The sequence below is a fragment of the Stegastes partitus genome, unplaced genomic scaffold (genome assembly GCF_000690725.1).
Source record: "Stegastes partitus isolate 25-593 unplaced genomic scaffold, Stegastes_partitus-1.0.2 Scaffold449, whole genome shotgun sequence".
Classification (NCBI taxonomy): Eukaryota; Metazoa; Chordata; class Actinopteri; family Pomacentridae; genus Stegastes; species Stegastes partitus.
Genome location: NW_007578180.1, coordinates 116,665 through 141,985, shown reverse-complemented (window position 1 = coordinate 141,985; position 25,321 = coordinate 116,665). Strand labels below are relative to the sequence as shown.

General features: G+C 42.0%; 1 protein-coding gene across 1 annotated transcript in view; it reads right to left on the bottom strand.

Annotated features, from left to right (window-relative positions):
* Positions 1-2,761: 2,761 nt before the first annotated feature.
* Positions 2,762-25,321, bottom strand: part of trps1 (trichorhinophalangeal syndrome I) — a 68,891-nt gene continuing 46,331 nt past the window's right edge. The window contains exons 8-9 of the mRNA XM_008286311.1: positions 11,173-11,295; positions 2,762-5,684 (exon numbers count right to left, since the gene is read on the bottom strand). Coding sequence (XP_008284533.1) covers positions 4,074-5,684; positions 11,173-11,295 — 1,734 coding nt within the window. The 3' untranslated portion in view covers positions 2,762-4,073. The remainder of the gene's footprint in view (positions 5,685-11,172; positions 11,296-25,321) is intronic.

Here is a 25,321-nt window from a genome sequence, read left to right as displayed (position 1 = left end):
CAGATTCATCCAGCCAGACTTCACTATAAACATGTTGCATTGACGGTTTTTTGCAGGTTTCTTAGTATTTTGTTGTGTCGTATTCAGACAGCGCTGGTTGGACAGGTGGTTTAAAAAGTTAAGGCATCATGTAAAATGCAATACACCTTCAGAACTTTAAAAAAAAAAGTAATGTTTTGCTTTAATACTTGATGATCAACTTTACAAGGTTAACTTTGCTTCAAGGTAAATACTAGCCTGGAACCAGCACGCCTGATCGCTCTGGTCAAAAGTTCAGCTATTTCCAAACAGAGGGGTGCTTTTGTTTCATTTGATATCTTTTTGTCAATAAAAGGTAAAATCCCGTTATCTTCGGAACCCGCTGAAAAACAAGAATAATAGAACCTTAGAGTCACCTCTAGTGGGGAAAAAATTGTTTGCATCAGCATCGCATCTGACTTGGAATTTAAAGCCGGCGATATGAGGAGTGTTAGAATCTCCCACTGGGTGAAAGGAGGCGTGTAGAAGCCGATAATAACGATCGATAACGTAATAACGGCCGATAGCGTAACTATGGCCGATAACGTAACTATGGCCGATAACGTGATAACGGCCAATAACGTCATAACAGCCGATAACGTAATAAAAGCCAATAACTTGATAACGGCTGATAACGTAATAAATTTGCCAGTTTAAAAATGTAATAGGCCAATAACATAATAACTGGCCAATAACATAATAAAAGTCCTGAACTGATAACGTAATAACTTGTTTACGTTACGTTATTGGCTGGTTTTTACATTTGCAAAGAATTTTTTAAATTTTAATTATTATTATTATTTTTTTGTACCAGGCCAATAACATAGTAACTTATTACGTTATTGGCCAAAAGATATTGCGCTATCGGTTCAGGACTTTTATTACATTATTGGCTTATTACATTTTTAAAAAGTGCAAATCTATTACGTTATCGGCTGTTATTACGTTATCGGCTTCTCTGAGGCATGTTCTTGATCTGTAGGCAATTGCTGAAAATTCACCTCCACTGGAACTTATATTAAAAAAAAACAATATTAATAGCAATACAACTAATTTGGCTAATTTTACAGGAGGAACTGTACAGAGTTTGCGTCTGCGTTCACTTGTAATTGTTAAATGCATTCCAGGTGAACAGCAGCTACGTTGGACTGTTCACCTGGAGCGGCTACAGAGTCAGCGCTAAGGCTAACCTTGCTAACCTTAGTGCATGAACAGTGAACATTACCTTTAGCATGAGATGGGCGCTCTTCTCCAAATACACCACAGTGAAGAACATCTGCTTGTGTGTTTCCATACAGGTAGCTGAGGCTCAACATTTCTACAGAGTAGTGTTCATTCATGCAAAAACAACAAAACAACTGTAAGATAGTTAACTAGTGATCGACAGCTAGCATAGCAACCAAAAAGGAAAAGGAAACGGGTCTATTCCGTGGGCTGAACATGAAAAGTTTGACCAATCAGACCGTCAAGTATCATAAACAATGACTCAGACAACTCGGTGCATCATGGGAATCAATATAGCAGTCTGTTCGCCTGACTCATAGCTTACATAACAGTTTTTTTTTTTTAAACACAGACAACAAAACATACCTGTTTGAAAAAATGGTACAAGTTACCAGGCACTAGGCGGAATATTTTTCATTCACGTATTTTGGATAAGCGTAGAAAAATATCTTCTTTTTTCTCTCTCATTCTTTAGCGTCTTTGATTTTCTTTCGGCCTTTTACATTATTTCCTTCACAGGAGTCCCTTGATGTTTCCTTTATTTATTTTATTTTTTTGTGTTTTCTAGCAACTAAGGCAGCAAGGCTGGAGAAGTCGTTCTCTCAGTAGAAAAATAAAAAGATGGCCACCAGGTTGTTCCATTTGAAAGAACATATGGGGGGGGGGGACTTTACGAGGACCTTTACTGACATGACGGTGATTAAAGATGAAAAACTGCAAAATTTGGCTTTAAGAGAGACTCATTGATGGAATCTATTCAACAGAGCAGATGGATTTTTTTTCCTAAATCGTGTTTAGAAGATGGATTGAAAGCAGGAATGAATGGCCGACGTGTGCGATGCGTTAGTTTGAGTTGAAAGCAACGTGATCATTTTACTTCATTGACTTATAAAACGTAACTTTTTTTTTTTTCAGTATTGTTTCGGTCTAATGTGTAACAGTTCCCATCCATAGAAAAGGCAACATATTTTGCAGATTTTATACGATGCTAACATGCTACATAGAGGTAACCTACCAAACTTTCAGCAATGAGATAAAACACTGTAGAGGCAAGAATCTCTGTCGACTCAGTACAGAGCATAAAGTTCATACAGCTAACCCAAACAATCGATCCTTTTGATAAAAATTTAGGGTTTTACTCCCTAAGTTCCTAAGTCTCTCTATAAAACTGTGTAACCTAACAATATGTAGACGTACAGAGAAAAAAAAAAAAAAAGAAGTTACATACTAAGACCATGTTGACCTATTAACACATACAAAAGAACATATATAAGAGAACATTATGTAACATGCTAAAACCATTCGACCACTCGACATGTAAAAATGATGTGTCACATGCTGTGAAACAGGTGGGTTGGTGTGCAACACGTGTGACCCCTGAGGACTGAAAAACTGAGCGCAAGCCTTCATTATGTTTACATCATCATCGCTTGGGGACGGACGCATCCTTTGATCCTTACACACATAAATGCAGTTACACAAATGCACGCATGCACACAACCCCCTCTTCTTCTTCTTCTTTTTTTTTTTCTTTTTGCTGTACCATTTCTGTTAGACGGCTGTTATCGAAGTCTCATTAAGAACATAAACAACAAATAGCTCAAAAACAAGAGGAAAAATAAAACAAAACAAAACTCAAATAGACTAATTTTTATAGTACCATTTCCTGCAAAAAAAAGCATTATTTGCCTTTACAAAATAACATATTATATACGAAAGTGTAGCAAATTGCATTTTTTTGTACGATATCGTCATCATTATTATTATTACCATTATTATTATTAATATAAATGTTAAGCAGGTTAATAGATGGTTGTTCTATTAGGCAGGCAGCCAGGCACATAGCTAGTATCATGGCACGGAGGAAGGTAGAAAATAATGTCACTTGGTTTAATCCCAATGGATGAAGAGAACACTTCGGTCTGGAGTTACACCGCTTCTATCGGATGAAACTGGCTGTAAGCAGTTCAGAGAGTCATGGTTAAATCAAACCCCACCAGTCTACTGGAGCCGCCACCACCCGGCGGTGATTTTGCATTGATCCAAGAACTCCATCAGTTTGAAAAACAACAGGGCACGAGTGAAAGAAACCAACTGATCATACTGTACCAAGGTAACACCAAAGGAACTGCAGCCCAGCCCAAGCTGGTGTCAAATAGTCAAGATAGGTTTTGGTTTTTTTTGATCCATTTGCACAGAGAAAAACAAAAGAAACAGTCAAACACATGCTCTGGGCAAGAAGTTCTAACCAGATCAGATCTGGTTGTACCGACATAGAACAGTCTGAATGATACACCAGACTAGTTTGGACCAGCGTGTTAGCGTGGCGCGTAAGAAGTCAGTTCAGCTCAGTTCAGTTTGTTTGTTTTGCTTCTAGCTTGTTTTTTTCTTTTCTTTTTTTTTGCTCTGCTGTTCGGTGGCGAGGCAAGAGTTGAGCTCCTCAAACTCATCCTAAATATGACCAGTCCAACTTTCAGTCCAGCTTCCAAATCCTCTTACATGGAAAGCACAAGAAGTGGCTGTTTATTAAAGGTGATTTGAACTGCATGCCCGGACTCCGTTGTTGAATTCTTGCCACAGAGCTGTCAAGTGACTGTCACTCAACGGAGGATTCAGGCGATTTCTCCAAACTGCGCCTGCTGTAGTTCAGCTGGATCCTACAATGATTTTTGACCATTTGACAGCCGAGTGCTTCCAGCATAAGGATGTGTTCTATTTAGTGCCCAGGATAAGCCCATGTTGACATGAGCTCGCCTCCAGGAACATGAAGGCATACAGCTTATTCATCCAATAACACGTTCTTAAAGGTTTGCGTGAGTCAAAGACATGATTTAATTTCCTTCTGTGTTCTCGTCCAACTTTTCAGACTCCGCAACAGCCGTGACCTCCGTGGTTTTCGTGACGTCGTCGCTGGTATCCGACGCTGCTTTGCCTTCCGATTCCTGGTTCGTTATGGCAGGTTCGTCTCCTCCTGCCTCCGTTTCAGCTCCCGTTTCATTGTCATTGGCGTCGCTGCCCGTGTTTTCTTCTGCTTGGTCGTCCTGACATGTTCCTATTACGTCGTCGCTCTCGCCTGCGACCTCGCGCTGATCCTCGCCGTCTTTCTCCTCCGTCGTCACATTTGGACTCTCACACTCGCCAGCGTCCTGGATCGTGCCGTCTTGCGTGTGACCTTTCTGCGGCGACGTTTTGTCTGTGTACCTGTGTAAGCCCCTCTGTATGTGCGTGGTGAAGTCATAGCGATCCACACACAGGTGGAGGCAAAAGCTGCACTGGTATGGTCCCTTGTCGCCGTGGCAACTCATGTGCAGGGCATACATGACTTCATCCAGGAAGTAGATCCCGCAGTGGATGCAGCGGTTGGTCAGGTCGTCCTGCGTGGCCACTTCCACCATTGTGCGATTTGACGGGACGCTCGACTGACATTTCGTCAAACTATCCTTTACTTCCTTCCCCATCTCCTCACCCGGATTCCCTCCTTCATCTGTCCTCTCTCCCTCCTCTTTCTCTCCTTTCCAGTTCCCTCTCAACCTCTCCGTCAGCGGCAACTCCTGCCGTCTCCTCTCGGCACCGTTTGTTGACACGTGCGCATTAACGGCGCCGGTATCTCTTTGTCTTATTGCGAGATCCAGAGGAGCCTCGTTCTCTAATGATGGCGACGAGGAGGTCTGGGTGTGAAGAGGAGGAGGAGGGTAGTGAGCGGGAGCTGGAGGAGGCGGGAGAGGAGAGTAAGGAGAGGCGCAGTAAGGCACCGTGTAGCTTTGCTGATGATGCTGGACTGGCGTCACCATTGCACCGATATAGTGAGCGTTATTTCCGAGGCTACCAGGGCTGCTTAGGTTACTGATGCTACCAGGAACCCCAGAGGCGGCTGCCATCTTATACTTGGTCCAGAATCGGAGCCAGTCTGACTCAGGGGTCAGATCTGGAGACAGGGTTAACGGCAGGGGTAGGGAGAAAAGGGGGTACTGATATTTTTCAATGGGCGAACCAGGAGGTGAGTAACTAGACGGTTTGGACGGACGCATGTACTTTTCAATGGGGCTGCCTCTTTCTGATCCTCCTCCTCCTTTACCCCCCTCCACTTTTGAGGTGATCCCCCCCTCGGCGATGCCCCCGTTGCCCTCAGCTACCATCGAGGAGGGGGGATGTGAGGGGAGGAGGAGAGGCGGCATGCGTCTGTGGATCTCCAACGTTTGATTGGCTAAGAAGGCTTGAGTGGATCGCGGGGAGCGCGAGCGAGGGGAAGGCTGCTGGTTTTTGACCGAAGCACAGCTCCTGTCCGACTCCTCCCCGTTCATGCGCTCCTCGTTGGCGATTCGCTGCTGCTTGGGGGCGGGGTTTTCAGACGACAGCGAGTCAGGGTTGAGGCGTTTTCGGGTTCGTCGTCGGATGATCTGCTCGCCGTTGTTCTGCTTGATGATGTTTAGAGGTCTGGGCGTCTGGAAAACAAAGGAAGCAAAGAAGAATGAGGATAAACAGAAGGAAGTCAGACAGCTAGCTAATTCCTCTTTTTTTTTGTCGTGTCTGTTTTATCATGTTACACCACTGATGCGGATAAAGTTACATACCCCAGCATTACTTGACTATGATGAAATTCCTATTTAATGCACAAGTGGTTTCAGAGATGAAGTACCCGGTTTGAATGCCAATAGTTCAATCAGCTGTGGATAAAAAAAATAGACATCTCTCTGCTTTGAGTAATCAGTCTGCCTTGTGAGTTCTATCTTACAAAACAAAAATAAGATTAGTCATAGAATTAAGCACATGACCAATAAAGTGATTGAAATTTGGTGAAAAATCAAATAAATCTGTGTCGTAATCAAATAAAGATCCAAAGCAGTGGCTCCTCTTTTTTTGTTTTTTGTTTTTGTTTCCTCCAAAAAGCTTCCACGAGAGATTAAAGTTTCAAATATCTGAGTTCATATGGATTTGGTCTAAACATAATCCACTGATGTGCTAAACTAGCCAGTACAGTCACACATAAAGCTTGACTTAAGACTGTGTTTTTTGCCCTCGCCACAAGGGGGTGCACTTACATCTGATGTGTAAGTAGAGTTTACCCAAAAGACTCTACAGTAAATAATATCTCCCACTCAGAGCACAATGTTCAGCACAAATTACATAATAATAACACCTAAATTAACAAGAAAAAAACAATTAATGAAACGGGCAACATTCATGCAAATTTCCTTGAAAACCTCTTTTCCTGTTGATAAAACTGACTGGACAGCTTTAAGTGTCCAACCAAAATAAATAAATCAGCTGATGTCCTGCTGTAACTAAACAACTAAACACACGTTATGAATGGTGACCTGCACACAGCATTCAAAGGACAGCTTTTCAAAGTTTAGTGAAATTTTATTTTAATCTACGCTGCAAGGTTGAGTCTTTTTTTGTTTTAGAACTTTGTATAATTATATGTATTTTTGGGTAACTTCTGTGTCTCGAGAAATCCCTGTTGTGTCTGTGGGTATTTCTACATATCGTGGTGGATGAAAACCAACTTCAAAAACATGCACAAAGACAAGAGATACGAGATATCACATAATGGAGGGACTTTGATAAATAGAAGTGGTGATAAAGTGGATAAAAAAGAAGGGGGGTGAAGACTTATATTTAAAGAAAAAAGCAATATCTCATGCTTACAAAATGCATCCTGCGTTTACACTCGGATCTCCTCCAATGATTCACATGATGTGTATGTTTATGTGTTCATGTTTCTGTGTGTATCATATGCCTGTGACTCTCAGAGCATGTGCATTAAAGCATGCCTCTGTGTGTGTGTGTGTGTGTGTGTGCGTGTGTGTGTCAGTGGAAAGGCCAAAGGCTGTCATCCCCACTGAGGAGTGCATCAGTCACTGTGGAGCGGCGACTGAAAATATTTAAGAGGAGGAAAGTCATTTATAACACAACTCCAGGAATGCTCTGCTGCACTTCCTGTGTCTAGAAACGATCACCTCACTGACGATCAAATGCCTGAAATGCTTATGTGACCAAATCCCCAAGAGGGCCGAAGCCGATTAGTCACAACATTAAAACCACTGACAGGTGAATCCAGTGCCACTGATCATCCTGTTACAATGATCTGCTGGGAATATCTGGGGCTTGGCATTCACGTGGCTGCTGCTTGGAGCTGTTTTGGCAGCACACGGGCAACCTGCACAGCAAGAAACTGTAAAAACAGGAAGAATTCTCAGATTTTAAACTTTCCAGTGGTCCTTAAACAAATCACGTGCAGCTTACTGGTTTCTTGGGAAAGAAAAAACTCAACTAGAATCACTTCATTCTACAATGTTTTTTTTAAAAAGTAGGCAAAAATATACTGCTGGAAGTGAGCAAATTCTGTAAAAAAAATATAAAATCATGGCCTTGACAGTGCAACTGAAAAGTCATGACCGGCTCATCGGCAACCATCAGTCTTGTCACAAAAAAATTCTATGACTTTTCGGCTGAACTGCAGGATGTGCTTTTACACAGAACAGACAGGAGACGAGAACAGGGAATAATTAAAAATGTGAGTAATCAAATATTAAGAATGTGCTGATTTTTATCCAGTAACAGTAACACCTGTAGAAAAATGGTGCACATGTTCAGGTTTTTTCTTCCATTTTTGTACAATCAAAGAAATTCAACTTTTGTTTCACCTTTTTAATGATTTATGGCATCATAACTTAATTTCACTGCCCTCAGTTCCTTCTACATTAGCCATGGTTTTGAGCAGTGGTTCTCAAACTGGGGGTCGGGAACCACATGGGGGTCCCAAGATGATTTCAGGGGGTCGCCAGATCATTGTAAAAAAAATTTTAAAAAATAAAAATAAAGCCTACATTTATCAAATAGATGTGTATTAGAGCTGTCAAAATTAAAAGTGTCTCCCACTCCTTTTTTTGAACTTGTTAATATTATGATTTGCTAATGCGATATTATTCTTTTTTGCTGTTTTTTAATGCTCTTCTTAAAATTATTTTCTTTTGTTTTTCTATTTTTTTCCCCTTTCATTTGTTTGAAATAAATTCAATTCATTCATTCATTTAAAACAAAATTAATGTATCAATGTAAAGAGACTAATCTGTAGTTTTTGAACTTGGGGGGTCACGAACACAAACTTATGCTATCTTGGAGGTCGTGTCTCAAACACTTTGAGACCCACTGGTTTTGAGGATCAACACTTTATACTGCAGTGAAAAATGAGCCCTCTGTGCTGCTCCCGTCACATTTTCCTTCTGCTCGGCGCTCACAGGGTTAAACCTTTCAGTGACTCCTCGCGCCCTGTGGATGGAGGCATTGTCATCCTGGAAGAGGCTGCTCCATTAGCATAGAAATGTTTCATCACAGGATAAAGCTGATCACTCAGAACAACTTTGTATTGATTTCCAGTGACCCTTCCCTTCAGGGCGACCAGCGGACCCAAAGTGTGCCGATAAAACGCCCCCGACAGCACAACTGATTCTCCTTGCTGCAGGGATCGAGGGCTTCGGATTTTTTTTTTCCATTAATTTGTCAGTTGTTTGTACATAAAGCGCGAGGCGCTCATTTATAGGATTGTTGTGTGTACAATCTTGTGTATGTCAGGTACTCAAACCACCAATCAAACGCCCACACGCGCTCAAGGCAGCTGCATTGTTGTGCACTTTTACAGCTGTAGGGTTGGTTTGGTCGAACACCTGGGCTGAGTTCTCCCTCTGTCTGTCTGCTGCCTTCTCTTCTCCAAGGTTCCCTCTGCATTCTCTCCATGTCCCTCCATCTCTCCACACAAACCCTGCCCCTTCATTATCTCTGTCCTCACTCCACCTTAATCTTCTCCCTTTTCTTTGTCTTCCTCTCCTTTTCTCTCCCTTTATTTGTCTTCCTCCCTTCCTTCCTCTCTCTCTCTCTCTCTCTCTTTTGTGCCTACCTTTTTCTGCCTCTTTATTCATAACTCTCCCTTTCCCCCTCTCTCACTCTCAAGTGTTTTACTAGCTGCTATCCTCTCTAATAATGTGTGTAGAGCATATAAAACTTTTATTATGGGATATAAAATATGGTTGTCGTGAAGATTGCCAAGAGTGGAGGGAGCGGGAACGTGATTGGAGCAGCAGATGAGACGAAACGGGTTGAACCGAGGACATGGGCAGGGGCAGGAAGGAGTAAACTTCAATGGCTTGTCATCCTCTAAAAGGTCTTTAAAGCTCCATTCGATAATTACAGCACGCCGCTCTGGGTTGTAACATGGTCAGCCCACTGATACGTTTATTAAAGCTGTGATTTACCGCACCAAAACATTCGCTGTGAGGTTTTACAGGCCGAGTTTAAAAAGCCAGGATGTGAACATGAATGTGGCATGATATTTATACATATATGTGTGGAGTGTGTGTGTTCATATATATATGTTCTTGTTCAAGGCTTGTAATATTTGTAAACCCTTGAGTTAAACACGTATATTGAACACCAAAGTGGCATTCGTGGTGCTTAGCCTAAACACCTTTCAACACATCTGAGGTGAACAGGCTTGATATTGTGAAGTCAACTAAATTCCAGGCTGACTCTTTATCTCATCTGTAATTCATGAGTCTAATTAAATTTGGGATTTCCATAGACTTTCCCCAGGCTTAGATGGTAAAGTTGATTCATTCCATCATATTTCTCACTCCATGGAACTGGCTCGCTGTGACTGCTGAAATGGTCTGTAACTCCCAGCACCCACCAAATCAAATATACTTTTTTCCACAATATTACTTTTTCACAGCGGGGTTCACAGAATATATACAAGAATTTAACTGCAGCACGCACCATTTAATTTGCATCGTATGCTAATTGCCCAGACAGGAGGACTGATAATTAGTGGTCAAAGCCACCCTGTGGATGCACTAAAACACAGCAGAGTCTATAAAGTACAACCTTTATGAGAGAATAAATGCGAGTCTCATATCGGTGGATATGAGATCAGCCTTTCAAATTAACTTTCGTATGATGATAGGCCCGAGTTTCATCTCCCTTGTAGGTATTATTTGACTTCCATTTAATTCCTCTATATTTGCACTGTTTGGGGAATTAAATTTGTCCGTCTTATAGTTTGTTTGAAAGAAGATTTAAATAATGGATAGACACTGCCCGGTGGCTGTTTAACGCTCTGAACCCCAGAACCCACCGCTGGATTTGAACGACAAGTTGTCCAAAACGACACCCTCTCCTGCAGCCACAAACTCTAAACACACAAAGAATCGTCGGCTTTTTGACTTTCTGGTGGTCCTTAAACTACTCGTCTGTGATGTGACTTAAAATGGTAAAATATTCATCAAATATTCTACATGTTTCGTTTAAAAATTCACAGAAATAAACGGCACTCCTTCACTGAGATGCTGCAAAAAACAACCAGAAAGCCGTTAGTGACTCAGATGTGATGAACTGTTGCATGATATAAAAACTCATAAATAAACTGGGTGAAGTGGGCTGAACTGCAGGTTGTGTTTACACAGAGTAGATAGGAGACAAATATGGAAACTAATTAAAAAGAAAAGTAGGATCATCTCTACAGCATTTATATTACTGGTGACACCTGTGGGCACTTGTTGAGTTCAGGTTTTTGCAATTTTTATTAAGTAAATAATCAAATGAAATCAGTGTTCATATTTTTCTTTTTTTTAGCTTTGCACTGCAGCATAGTGTACAGAAGACATTATTAATTCTCTGTGAGTCTAATCACGGTTGTGCTGTTTCCATACTTTGAACTGCAGTAAAAAAAATGGGCCCACAAAAAGTGTGACAGCAGCAAAAAAACAACAAAAAAAATCCCAGGAACTATTTAATGGTGGTTAATGCAGTCAAATATAAAGATTATCCCACATAACTGTCTCATAGTTCTACAGGTTGTCTCATGTAATCTACAGCTAAACGCACAGCTGGTACAGACGTAGCATCTGTTCACGTGTCTGTCCGTCTGTGACTTACCGAATGTAGCTTTTGGTATAAACCACATGCGTTGCAGACGTAGCCTCCGTTAGCGTTCTTCCTCCACAGCGACGTCTTGGTGGTCAGACAGTTTGCGCAGAAAACGCCGCTACCTCTGCGCCGCTATGGAGAGACAAAGACGGACAAGATTAGAGAGTGGAAATAAAAAAGAATAAATTAAAAAATGAACAGCATGACGAGGAAACTTGAAGAGGATAAGAAAGATGCCATGTCACCCAGAGAAAAGAAGGAAAAAAAAGAAAGGAAATGTTGACTTAAGTTATAATTCCTTTTTAATTTTCATGCCACTCAAGAACAATGGACTGGTGGTAAGGTTAGGAGACGGAGCGAGAGGAGAGAGGGAGAACAGATTGGCTTGGTGGCAGGGAGATGATGGGCTCTCATTTATCATGCCTAATGGGAAATCCTATTCAGAACATTGTTCTTCTATACACTGATTTTCTCTGTATGGAACAAGGTTAATAAAACCCCCAAATATACACCTCAGTGAAGAGAAAACGATCTAGTTGAGCTGAACAAGTTGTTTGTGTTTTAAACGTGAATGTGTGTCTCTAAGTGAGACTCTCCCAAGAAAGATATGAGATACTGCGGTAATTTAGTCAAGTACTGCTTGAAAGCGGCGGGATGAGATGAGTTATGCTTTCACCTTGTAGCATAAAGTGTTTCAGTGTTTATCTGAAACGCGGCAGGTACTTTACAGGCGAGACTTTTACTGTATTAGCGTGCGCGTTTGTCATATACACACCTCTGCAGTTCAGGGTGCAGTGGTGCATAGAAAAGTAGTGTGTGCAAGGAAGGGGGGGTGGGAGGGGGTGGGGGGGTGAAAAGGCCAATTGTCGAGGCAACGTGCTCCATCACAGTAATGAGCCAATCACAACGTTTCTCCATCCCATTAAGCCTCTGGCCCCATTCACCACCTTTATGACCCTGAGAGGACAGCATACCTCATCTTTCTCCTCCATGACTCTGTTTCTCTCCCTCTCTCTCTCTATCTGCCGATCCATCCGCGCACCTCTTTCTCCATTTCTCGTCTTAAAAGTTTCATCTTCCCCGTCTTCATTTTCTTGTCTCGTTAGTCGATTCCAATCCCATCACATTTCTCCTCAGTTCGCACTTTCAGTTTATTTTAAATTGTTTCAAGATGCTTTAGCGGCGTATTTATTTATTTCTCTATCCAACACAACCACGGAGAGATCCTCAGCTGTTGCTACTATGATGCAAGAGCCGGCTAGTGAATGTTCATATCCGCCCGCTTGCACGGCTCGCTAAAGCTTACACCTTCTCTGTACCTTGTTGTCTCTCTGTTATCCCAATCTGTTTCTCCCCCCCTCTTCTCTCCATCATGGTGTTTTGTCCACTGGGATCTTCTCCTTTCAGCGCTGGCTTCTTGTTGTTTTATGTTCATGACAGTGCTGGGAGCTTAGCATATTTTTTTTTCTTTTTCGGGCTCACAGCACCCAGCGCTAGGAGTTAAAAACATTTCAACTTTTCACAAAAGAGCGCCGCACTTCAATCAGGCTTTCTGTAGTCTCAGAGCTGCAGATGGAGCCACTAGCAGCACTTCCTCTGAGCAGCTGTTTCGTGCTGCCAGCTAAAAGCAGAGGAGCCCAGTGGGCACGACGCTGTTGAGTTTATTTTTTTGCAATCTGCAATGCACTGCAAGGATCACAGCACAATTAACCGCTTTACATTTTCTTCGGGAATCGTGCACGTGTATGGCCTGAGCGACGCAAATACATCTAAAGAACATTGTCTCTGTTCGGAATGAAGCAGGAAAGATGATTCGCCCAATTTTTTTAAATGCAACAGCGTGGAATATTCTGAATCCAAAGTCCATTTGCCGCATTGTGCACACACACAAAAGAAGAGAGGCCAGTTCAGCGGATCAGGAACTTATTAAACATCTGTTCTAGTCGGTGATTATGCATCGACTTCTATTGCCAGTGAAATTTGTTTTAATAGCTCTTTTGTTTCCTTGCTGTAATTTTAGCTCATAAACAGACATTTATGGTGACATTCTTCATACTGTCTGAATCAGGCGAGTTTTAAAATGTTCAAAGATTCAACACAAAGGGAACACCGTAGATGTGTTTATTTACTCGTCGTCTCTCAGCTTTAATATGTGTATAATGAAACATCCTGTTTCCAATAATGCTGCATACAATAAACACCTGAGCTAATATTACCAGAGTCTTCATGCTACATGTGTTTTTCCCCGTTTGACATCAGACAGAGGAACACTTACACGACCAAATCCTCCCGGTGACACACTGAGCCAAAGTTTGTGTGTCTTTCTGTGTGTGGGTGTGAATGTGTGTGAATGGTGCACACGCCATACGGTCACCACATGTAGAGAGACAGAGCCAGGTGATTGATTGATGTACGCTTCCTCTCCGTTAGTATGTGTGTGTGTGTGTGTGTGTGTGTGTGTGTGTGTCTCGCGTTGCAAGCCAAACAGTGCGTCTGTCATCAGAATTCAGTTTCCCTCCGAGCGCCCAAATCACTCACATATGGCCCCGCAGCTGCCCCTCATCGCAACACACACACACACACACACACACACACACACACCTGAAAATATTTGCTTCCACTGGCTAATGAAGGAAAGCTAGATTTGGATGAGAGGCCACAATCCAAGAAAAGTGTGTGTGTGTGTGTGTTGGGGGGGAGGAGGGAGGGATCTTGGCTACTCTAAACCTACGCTACAACGATAGCGCAGTGTGTGTCTGTGAGTGAGGAGAGGTTCATGTGTCAGTTACACAGTAAAGTACAGAAACAGGCCTCATCCACACACATGAAATTGTCTCATGAACTTCCTTTTCAATCATCAGCTGATTGGCTCATCTACACACACACACACCAGCACACACAATGCTACGCTAACACACTGTATAACGAGAGTTTTGGTATCTCTGGTTGGCTTTCTCTCTGTGCTGGGTGTATTGATGTGTACCTGTGTGTGAATCAGTTGTTTTCCTGATTGATTGCTCATACCTGGCCTCTCCCACTCACCTCAGCCTGCAGAGAAGGGCTGCCGGTAATTAGAGCTCAGGGTCTTAATGACATCTATTTATCTGCGGCCTATAGTAGCGTTCAATCAGCGCCGCTAACAACGCCCTCTGACACGCACGGGGGGCGCACACGCTCACAAAGACGAGGATTAAAAAACACAAAAAATGTTTGCTAATCAGGAAATTAAACTGAGCCAACAAATAAAGTTGATGCTGAAAGTGAAGTTTCTAACCAGTGCCGGTCTTACAGCGAGCTGTTCTCTGCAGACGACAGGTGTCCATCTTTATTCTTGCTTATCAGAAACCTTGAGATTCCGCAAAGCTAGTTGACACAAACACATCTGGTAATTTAACATCCAGAGGAAAGGATCAGTATAAACAATGACTGTACATTAAAAAAAACAAGCAGAGAAGCTGACCATGTTTGCAGATTTTATCCCTCTCATGATGCACATGAAAAAGCCAGCAGAAATTAAGAGTACAACCTACTCAGGGGAAGGCTGCATATAAAACAACATTTATTGGTTTAATAACTTTCACAATCAGTTTGGTCAGTCTCTCTGCTCTAATGCACAAACAGCTCTAGCAGAAAGCCTTTGTGTCCCCCGTGGCGTTAGATTTAATGCAAGAATGCATAAACGAGGCTACACGACCTGACTGTTATTTGTTTGGGAAAATATGCACTCTGCAAACAGGCTGCATTTTATTATTACATGTATCATGACCAGCTCTAATACTTGAATTTAGTTTTTAGACTTTTATGGGGTCGAACTTTCTGCGCCAATTTTCCATTAGGCAGGCTGAAGTGATTGTTATTCTTAAAATTCAAACAGAAGTTATGGGCTCTTTTCAGTGACTTTCTGTGACTCCACTCGTAAAACGCACTAATAAATTATAACTTAATTTTCGAGGATCTGATGTTTATTCAGCATCAAACATATGGTGTAACCACACAGTGGCTGAACACTTCAGCGGTGGCTTTGACTCCACTCTAAGTTTCTCCTGAAGCCATAAATTTACAGATGTCATACCAACTGTTTACACTGCATGGCCTTTTAGATCTTCATGGAAGAGCTAGCCGGAATAGATAAGTATCCAAAGGTTTAGGTCCTCCAGCTATACTGAGCCCCTCAAATGTATTTCAGCATCTGCAACCAATGTACGGCGACATCTAAAAGGCGGACTGGTGGCCTGCACACGAGCTGCTGGCTTTCAAAATACTTTCCATCTACGTTCAAAATAAAACTCAAGTTTACGCTCATCTCTCGGCGTTTCTCGGCAATTTGTTCATTTCGCACATCGAATACGGTGAAATAAAAGTAAACATGCAAAAAAAAAATTCATCTGGTGCTGAAGTCCTTGAAATTACGTGGCACAACATCGAGACGCAGAGACGGAACTGAAAAGAGAAGGAGCGAGAAAGAGAAGAAAGAAATAGATTGAGGCGCCCTGCGGTCTAAAATAAATTAAAAAAAAGAGAGAGCTCTCTAAACAAAGTCTTTCAAAATGAAATTACATTTAATTCACTTAAGGAGTAAGTCGGGCCTGCTTTTAACACACAGATGCATGCACACATACACATGTTGATACACACACTGACTTGCATTAAATCAGCGATTATTTAATCAAGCTGGAAGACTAGCTGGAGGAATTAACTAAATTCCATACTGCCAAGACCAATATCCTATACACTGGATCACACACACACATGCACACACACACACAAATAAGAAAAAAAAAGAGAAGAAGAAATAGACCTGTGCCAAGGATACAGGGGATAGTTTCAGATAAAGATTCACCAAATTAATCATCTCCTTAAACACACACTGAAAAGCATCTGGGTCCAATCAAACAGAGAGAGACCCCCTGTAGGTGCTACCAACCATCAACTTCTTGTGTTTGTGCAGGTCAGTGTGTGCACGAGTCAATGTGTGTGGTTTGCTCTCAGACTACTGTGTGCATTTAAATGACTCCTCCTAATAGAATAATTGGGTTTGAGTTGAATGAAGCAAAGTTAAAATGACATTCTGATAGTTTATTCTTAATTGACAAGGACACACAAAAACCAATGACCCTTAAATAATTAGAACTTGTGTATATTGTACATATTAAACTGCCACAACATTAAAACCGGGTAAATAACACTGATCATTTCCTTACAATGTGATGTTCTGCTGGGAAACTTTGGCTCCTGGCATTTATGAGATACTTCAGCACATACCACCCACCTAAACCTTGCATCAAACCACCCCTCACAACAATGGCACTTCCCAAAGTTAGGGTCCTCCCCCATCAGGATGATGCCTCCACCGTACCACAGGAACAGCTAAAGAAAAGCTCGAGGAACACGACCAAGAGTTTCAGCTGTTAACCTCTAAACTCTCTAGATCCCAATCCAATTGAGCAATGCATCAAAACAACACTGATGTAAGAAACCCAACCCCACAACCCAGACCTCCATACTATTAGGCAGGTGGTTTTGAGGCTTGTTCACGCACATAAACATCCAGGCATTGTTCACTGTTACACATATGATGGTGCCTCAAGTTTCCCACAGAACTTGGCTTGCTAAGTAACATAGTGATAGTGGGAAACACTGCATCAAAACAAAGTGTCAGAAGTTTAATTGTTATTCTGGGCGTCGTGTCAAATCATGGCTGTACTGAAGGTTTCTAAGGCATAAGACTGAGTGGTATGCAAAGCACGATGAGGCAGACCAAACGTGAATACCATATCAGAAGAGCAATACATCAAGCAACGATATCGCAGATCAGGAAATGCTAAATAAAGAACACAATGGGCAGTAGTTCTGTCAGTATTAGGCTACACAGTAATGGTCTTACAGGACAAGCAGTGGTCTCTGAGCTACGTTTAAGGAGAGGCAACAAGGTCAAACACTTGGGTTGGGCTAAGACATACTGAATGATTGGCCCTGTTTTCTGATGAATCCAAGTTTGAGATCTGTGACACAACAGAAGGACGTTCTCGTAGATTAATCGTAGCGACTGGACTTGCTTGAGTTCCTTGAAGACGTTCCATCCAAGAGGCTTCATCAGTTCTGACTGACTAGTTGGGAGTTCCAGATACTTCTATCCTTAAGCAGCCATTAATACCTGAGTTTCGGTTTCAGTTGGGGGTTTGTTGCTCCTCCCACTCGTTATGTGAGAAGGGTGAGACGACCAGAAGAGAGAATAATACCAAACCAACGATAAAACATGGTGGTGGGAATATGTGAGACTCTTGACTTGGACACCTGCATTGAATACACTACACCCGACGCCAAGGAGAGGGAACACTGGAGAAGGATCCATTATTCTGCAGCAGAATAATGAGCCCAAACTCATTTCAGAGCTTTGCGAGAACTACTTCAAGACAGCGCGACCGAGGAGCTGATTAGTTTGGGTGTACACCAGCTAGGCTCGTATGCCTTCAAGCTGTGAGTCCCCGATTTGATTCTGCTCCCTTTTCCCCCACATTTCCTGTATATCTGCACTGTCACCGTTGAATAAAAGCAGGAGAGAACTACTTGAAGACCAAAGAAAGCCAATAAGTTCTGACTGTTCTGTTGTGGACTTTCCTCCACAGTGATCAGACCTCAGACCCATTGAACATTTATGTTGACTACAAGCTAGGTTAAATTGTTAAAGGTTGTAAAAGCCAACAGGAATGAAAAATACTCACTACCAGCGATCCATAATTTCTTGGTTTAAAAAAAAAAATTAATTATGAGCGGAACCTCTCGGCTGTATTTTAAGCAGCTTTTTATCAGTTGACGCAGCTCAGCCACAACCTGCAACGGGAGGCTGCATTTCCTGCTGATTATCTGCTCAGATGACATTAACAGTGAGGCAGGGAGGGAAATAAAATAATAATAAAAAAAAAAGGTACAGCGGCAAGCTCTAAAAAAATGCTCTACACTGGTAACTGTGTGAAGAGGTGCAACCGAAAGCCTAATTATCCCATCAGGAATCAGCAGACATTGAAAAAAATGACAGTGACAACGTAATGCAGAAAAACGTGACGGCCTGTGGCTTGAATCTGTACCTGTCAGCCAGAGAGCCTGAATGTCAGAGATTTTACAAGCATACGTTTATGTAAATTATCAAACAAACTGATTATTATTCTCCTTTTTTGAATTGCTAGCAAACTTGATAAGTCCTAAAACTGAATCCTACAAAGGCACAGGAAAATAAGAAAGTTAAATGTCAGCATCAGCAACTAAGTTTTTGCGAGGAAATTGTTGCCGGATGTAAAATTGTCGGAGTCCTAACACATCAACTACTGCCCAGTCACAGTCAGAATGACCTTAAGCCTCCACACAGCCTGTAGCGATCCAGTAACAGTCAGCGGACCCAGCCTATTCAGCATTATGTCCCCCTTTTAAAGGCTGCAAGTGACAGAACATTGAGAAAATAGCTCCACGGCGAGCCTGATATGAGACTGTTTATTAACAGAGGCTGGCGGTCAGGAGAAATAAGAAGGGAAACTTGCAGAATAAAATCCATCCTCAGACATTAGCTATGCAGAGCGAGCACCAGCAGAGGAGCGTTAAGATGCCGGTTTTGTAATAATTTAGTGCAACAGGACTGGCGAGGGCAGGGCTCCAGTCGAACTTCTTCCACAAGTAGCACTGGTGCTCCCTGCTGAACATTTTTAGAAACACCAGCACAAATTTTAAGACAACCACCACTCAAATCACCATGCAATGCAGCGCATTCATATTTTTTTCCATTTTTAACTGTATTTCTGACAAATGATTTGGCAGAGTAGGTCTTTCCCTGCAGATTCCTCCTTTGAATTGTCTTCATCAGACAAGGGTTGACCAGTTATTGGTCAGACTGACTACTGGATCTGACATTTACTACGATTTATTACTATTTTTGACCAATTTTCGATAAAAAATAAATGAATTGTAAAATGCACAACTTGGGCTCAAACAGTACAATCTGATTAAACATGAGCAATAGCATCAGCACTAGAGAAATGTGAAAAGTGATCTTTTAATCAAATACAACTGTGCCAGGGCTGCAAGGTGGCTTGGTGGTTAGCACCGTTGCCTCACAGCTAGGTCGCTGGTTCATGTCCCGGTAAGGACACCCGGGATCTTTCTGCGTGGAGTCTCCATGTTCTCCCCGTGCAGTGTGGGTTTTCTCCGGGTTAATGTGGTTAATTGGTGATTCTAAATTGTCCGTAGGTGTGAATGTGAGTGTGCTCGGTTGTCTGTCTCTAAGTGTAGCCCTGTGATAGACTGGTTACCTGTCCAGGTGTCCCCTGCATGGATGGATGAATGGATGGATAACTTTGCCAAAATTTTGACGCCAAGATTTTTTGTTTTATTGCAAATGCATATGACTCCAAACATCAGTTATCGATCTCCTTGATTACTAATAATCAGTGTCGGTATTCGACCTGAAGAAACAATATCAGAGAGGGTCTGAATGCTCTCTTCATTTAAAAAATAAATCAATAATTTGTTTCACTGACACCAAAGGACTGAGTGCGAGGGAGAGTACTTGTGGACCCGATACAGGTAAATGACATTTTGCACTGAATGGTGCTCGTCCCACACTGCTATGATGACAGCCTCGGTTTAGCTCGCCACTTTAAGCACCCCCTCACTCGCAAGAACAGAACAAAAGGGAGCCATATTTGCAGACTGGTGCCCCTGGTTGTAAAATTTAGTAACACCGTCTCCAAAAAATGGTCAAAAAAAGGAAGCAAATGTTTGCAGTCTGGAGCCCTCGGTGGCACATATCATGATGGTGTTAGTGGCAGAGCTCAGAACTGACGCCGTCTGGAAAGTTTTCTTTAAACCACTATACCTCTCTGTTACAATACAGTGTGTGTCAAAGTCAACTTAAAAGATCAAACTTATTAAAAGCTGTCATAAATCAGACTATACAAGCTGCACTCTCTGCAGAAGAGTCAGGTTTACTTGTGCCAAGAAGATCAGGTGTAACAACCCCTTTATCCCTCCTGCCTTAGGCCTCTACGTGATGGTATAAGCAAGAAGAAGGTGATGATCGTTTGTCATTGATTGGTGTTGATGGCCTTGGAGACTGTGATAATGATGATCACGGTAATTTGTCTTATGGTGCTGCCCTGAAACTCTGTATCAGCACCTTGTATTGGTGGCTGTCACTTGTTATGTCTCTTAGTCTTTCAATTGTATGCAAGATGCTTTTAATAGCTGCTGCAGAACCAATAGACCACTGGAGGGGGGGGGGGATAAGACTGGAACTAGATAAGTGTGTTATATGCTGGTGGGTTGTGATAATGGTGCAGTGAGAATATTGTAAATGTACAGATGCAAGTGCTCTATGAATATTAAAAAAAACAATGATAGTCTCTGCACAGCGGAGGGGCTGGATAAGGGAGCAGATGACACGACAACCCAGTTACTTTGTAAATAAGATACTAAAACACACACATGCACGCACGCTCGGATGTGTGTGTGCGTGAAAAGGAAATAAAGGGTGTCAGCTTGCACAAGAGGCCTCTTTTTCTGTGTGCACGTCTACATTTGCGTGTGTGTGTGTGTGTGTGTGTGTGCAGAAGGGAGAGGAAAGAGACCAGGGAATGACAGCTGAGTGTCTAAAGACAAGCAGCAGAAAACTCCAGAGCAAGATGACATCACCACGACACACACACACACACACTCAAACACATGAACACACACATCATTGCTTGGCACGCAAAAAGTGTGAGGTCAATGTCTCTGTTCGTCACACACACACACAGATGTGGGCCACACACTGCGGCCCACTTCCCTCCTTTCATTCGTTCACTCTTTTTCCGGCTCTTTTCTCTTTGCTGTGCTTCGGTCTTTTCATCCTTCCTGTGTTCACTTAATACAGTAGTTGCTCCTTTTTGCTGCACAGCAGTGAGAGTCTCCATTTCTGTGCAGCGTGCACGACTCTGTACACAAACACAGACTGGGCCACACTTAAGCAAAATCCCATTTCCATTGATCTAATTTTGATAAACGATCGGAGTTGCATCGACTTCACAGTTATGTGTTTTGGGTAAAAGCCTGATAACCTGTGGGAGAGAGAAAGACACAGGCAGAGAAAGAAAGAGAGCGAGCCAGCGAAGCGCAAACAGAGAAAAAGGAAATCGTTCCACGTTGATCTAATTTTGATAAACAGCCTCGGTTCATGCAGGCTTGGACCCGCAGACCGTGGCTGTGTATGTATGCGCACACGCTCATGCCTACGTAGGCGTCTTCTTTTTCTGTGTTTATATCTGGACTAGCGATATCCAGTTATGTGTGCTTGTGTTTATCAAAAAACTCATTTTATGGAGCTAAAACTTACCATTTTGATAAGATAGCATGAGATATACGGTGTGTCTTCCTGATTCAATCTTGGACTTTCTCTGTGCAGGGAGAGGGCGAGTAATACACAGAGGTTTTGTTTTTATCAAATCAACAAAAAACAGAAACACTTCTATATTTCATGCTTTAAAAAAAAAAAAAAAAAAAAAAAAAGAAATACTCCATATTTCCACCACTTCAGGCGTTTAAAGCTCCTCCAAATTAAACAAGTTAAGGTGGAAAAAAACACATTTTGTTAAACTCGTGTCACATTTAGATCACAATCTGTGACGAGGAGATGGAAGTAGATTCTGTTTCATTCTGTTTGCACGATAATTGATCAGTTGTGTGTTTTTGTCTGATTTTATGCAACACACACACTTTATTAAAAAGCTACACGTGCATTTCCTGGGTTAGAAGTTATTTTTCTTATCTAAAATTATACTTCCTTACCTAGAATTTTTTTTTTCTGTCTGAAGAGCAGTGACCCACTTCATGCTGACCAGCTGTGTGTGTGTGTGTGTGTGTGTGTGTGTGTGTGTGTGTGTGGTATGTGGTGTATAAATGTTATTATGAGTGTGTGTGTATCAGTGACTGAAAGCAAGAGAGCAAGACAGGAAGAGAGGAAGTGTGTGTCGTCATGGGAAGGCCCTGTAGGTTGACATTATCACACTTTGCTGCAACATTCACACTCGCGCGCGCACACACACACACACACACTTGCACATAATCTGGTGTGGAAACCAGGACACTGAAACCTTAACTCACCCCACTGCCCAAAGGAAAAGAGAGAGAGCGAGCGAGTGTGTCTGCAAGAGGAAGAGGGATACATACAAAGAAAGAAGAAAAAGAGGGAGCGTTATTATAATGTGCATCTTTAATACCTGTGTTTTTATCCAGTGGTATTAAGTGTCTTATTAACTGTCTTAGACTCTATTTTATTGTTTATCTGAGAATGGCTCCATGGGCTGATTCCCACACAACACAGACCCACATGACCGGTCCAGGTACACAAATCTAACATGGAAATTGTGTATGTAAAGAGCTAAATAAACAAATAAATCAAATTTAAAAATGAGCACAGCTAGAGCACTGTCAGTAGAAACATAACCCACAACAATAAAGTGTGTTATCTAATCAGGGCTTCATCAGGGGCGGAGGACTGCACCACTGAGCCTTCAGGTGATCTCTTAACCTAAATTTGGGACAATCTTATCTGAGTTCAGCTCCAGCAGATTCATTTCCATGAGATTTATCCAGATGGAAGTTATTCAGATCAGCCACAACATTAAAACCACCTGCCTAATGTTGTGCTGGTCCCTACTGGTACTGCTACAGAGTGATGTCTGGCACTGGGGTCCTGCTGGGGGAAGCCACTGGCACTGGGGATTGATGTTGGGTCTGCAACATCAAAGCAACATCAACTACCCATTCGTCTGTGCTCCGTGTAGTTCAGTCAATGTTGGGTATTGTAGCTGATTAGTGTAAATAAAAAGGAAAGAAACAAGTCACTAACCAGGATTTAGGCAAAGCATGTATCAGTTGCCCCATTATTATTGGTTGGTATTGGCATGTACGTTGTCTGATACTGGGGTAATTTTGAAAAAGTGTCATGACATAGTTTGTACGGCAGAGCGACTCCGAGTCCACCATGTCTAAGACTATCTGCAGCACATGTAGCAGAGTACTGAGTCTTCACAGTAAGTTGCTCACTAGTTTGTAATATGCATTGCTGGAACGTGAATAAACAATGACCCCATTATTTTCCTTTTTCAATATATCTCCTACATATATATAAAGAATATTGACTGATATATTGAGTTTAGAATCTCTTACCCCCTAAAATCAGTATTGGTTCCAAAAACCCCCATGGTTGAGCTACAGAGCATAAACCCTGGACCAAATGCTCCAAAATGTAAGCATATTCATCCTAACTTGGGTGCATTTACCAACATTGTTGTTGCCCAATTATGACCATGAGGTCTCTTGGAGCAACTGTTTGAGCTTTCAGTTATTCCTAAATGTTGCTGTACTGTATACAATATATACTCATGTAGAGCAGTCACACCTTAGATGTTGAATAGCTGCAAAGTGAAACACATACAGTATACAGGTACGTCTATATAGTTCTTATCGTGAAACAATGGTTTTCAAATATTATATAGCATTTGTAATGGAATTAGCTAATGACAGCATGGTTGTATGAGCTTCATTACCCAAAAAAATTCTCCTTTCCTGCAGCTTGAAATCAATTTCTGTGAACAGTGATGACATACTGCATTCCTAAGCTGATCTCTATCCTGTTTACAATGAAGAACTTTAAAGTCCCTCTCTGGCCATTGATTAAGCAACTAAAAACCCATCTCTGTGTATCAAAATGACATATTTAGAGTTTGTTTTTTTCCCCTTTAAAAAATCCCTCTAACATTGTTGTTGGTACACTGCAGTTTCAAAGTGGGAATGCTTGTGACGTGTCTTCTGGTGTGTAAAATAAACCATAAGGTCATGCTAACAAGGTTGAAAGAAACCCCCAGAGTTTCACCAAAGGGGGTCTTAATGAACATATCAAATGCTCGAGCTCAGCTAGACTCATCACCTAATGATGATGTTAAAACTATGACGGTGTGTCTTCTGACACCTGCAGAATAGTCACAGGGGTTTTGGGAAACAGTTGTGGTTTTGTAAGTGGTGGAGCCACCGCACTTCGGAGGTTAAATAATTATCACCGGTGTCATGTGGGAAGACGTGCATAAATAAATTAAACTTTATCTGCAGAACACTGACATGAAAACAGCCTGTTTCTAGTTTCCCTGGATTGATGATAATAGCTGTGATACCAACAGTTTACATTAAACTGCATCACTACACACAAGATTTCCCTAAGTGAGAAGACGAAGGCAAAATAAAGAAAAAAAAGCGAGAAAGTAGGTGAAAAAACCTGAAATGAAAAAAGGAAGGTGTGGAAAAAAACTAGGCAAGAAGAGAGCGAGAGAGAGAGAGAGAGAGAGAGAGAGAGAGAGGGAGGCAGGGAGGAATGTAATCCCAACTAAACTGCATAATGGAGTGTGTTACACCTCTAAACAACCTGACACACACACACAACACACACACACAGTATACCTTGCCAAATGACTTCATCTTCCCAATTAGTCCTAGTGGGGAAGAGTAAAAAGGGGAGAAGAGGAGGAGGACGGAATAGAAATTAGAGAATAGTGAATTGACAAGAAGAGAAGGGGCATTTTCGCATCATTGTGGTTTTTAGTATTGTTAATTCCACATTGCTAAGCTCCCTTTGACAGGTTTTAATTTATGTCGGGCACAAAAGAATCAACTATTGTTTGCGCATTTACATTCACCAGCCACTTCCTCCTACTAGTTGCCAACTTCAGCTATTTACCAACCTGGCCGTCTGCCTGTGCGGTCTATCAATATATGTATTGACAAGCAAAGTAAATACAGCATTTATGGCCATAGGAAGGAAATAAAAAAAAAAGAGAGAAAGAGAGAGAGAGGGCGAGCGGGAGGAGGTTGGAGGGTTCAAGTCTCTGAAGTGGAACATTTTCTGAGTCTCTCTCAGCAGCAGTCCGATGGTAAATTGGGTATTTTTTTTTTCCCCTGCTGTATGTGAGCATGTGCATGCGTGTGTCTCTGTGTCAGAGGTCATGGCAGTGGGAAATGAGCAACACTGAGTGGGCACAGAGGTCAAGGTGAGCAGAGGAAGACACGGTGAAAGACACGTACCATACATACAAACACACACACACACACAAACAGAGAAGGATTCGTACACAAAATGAACAGT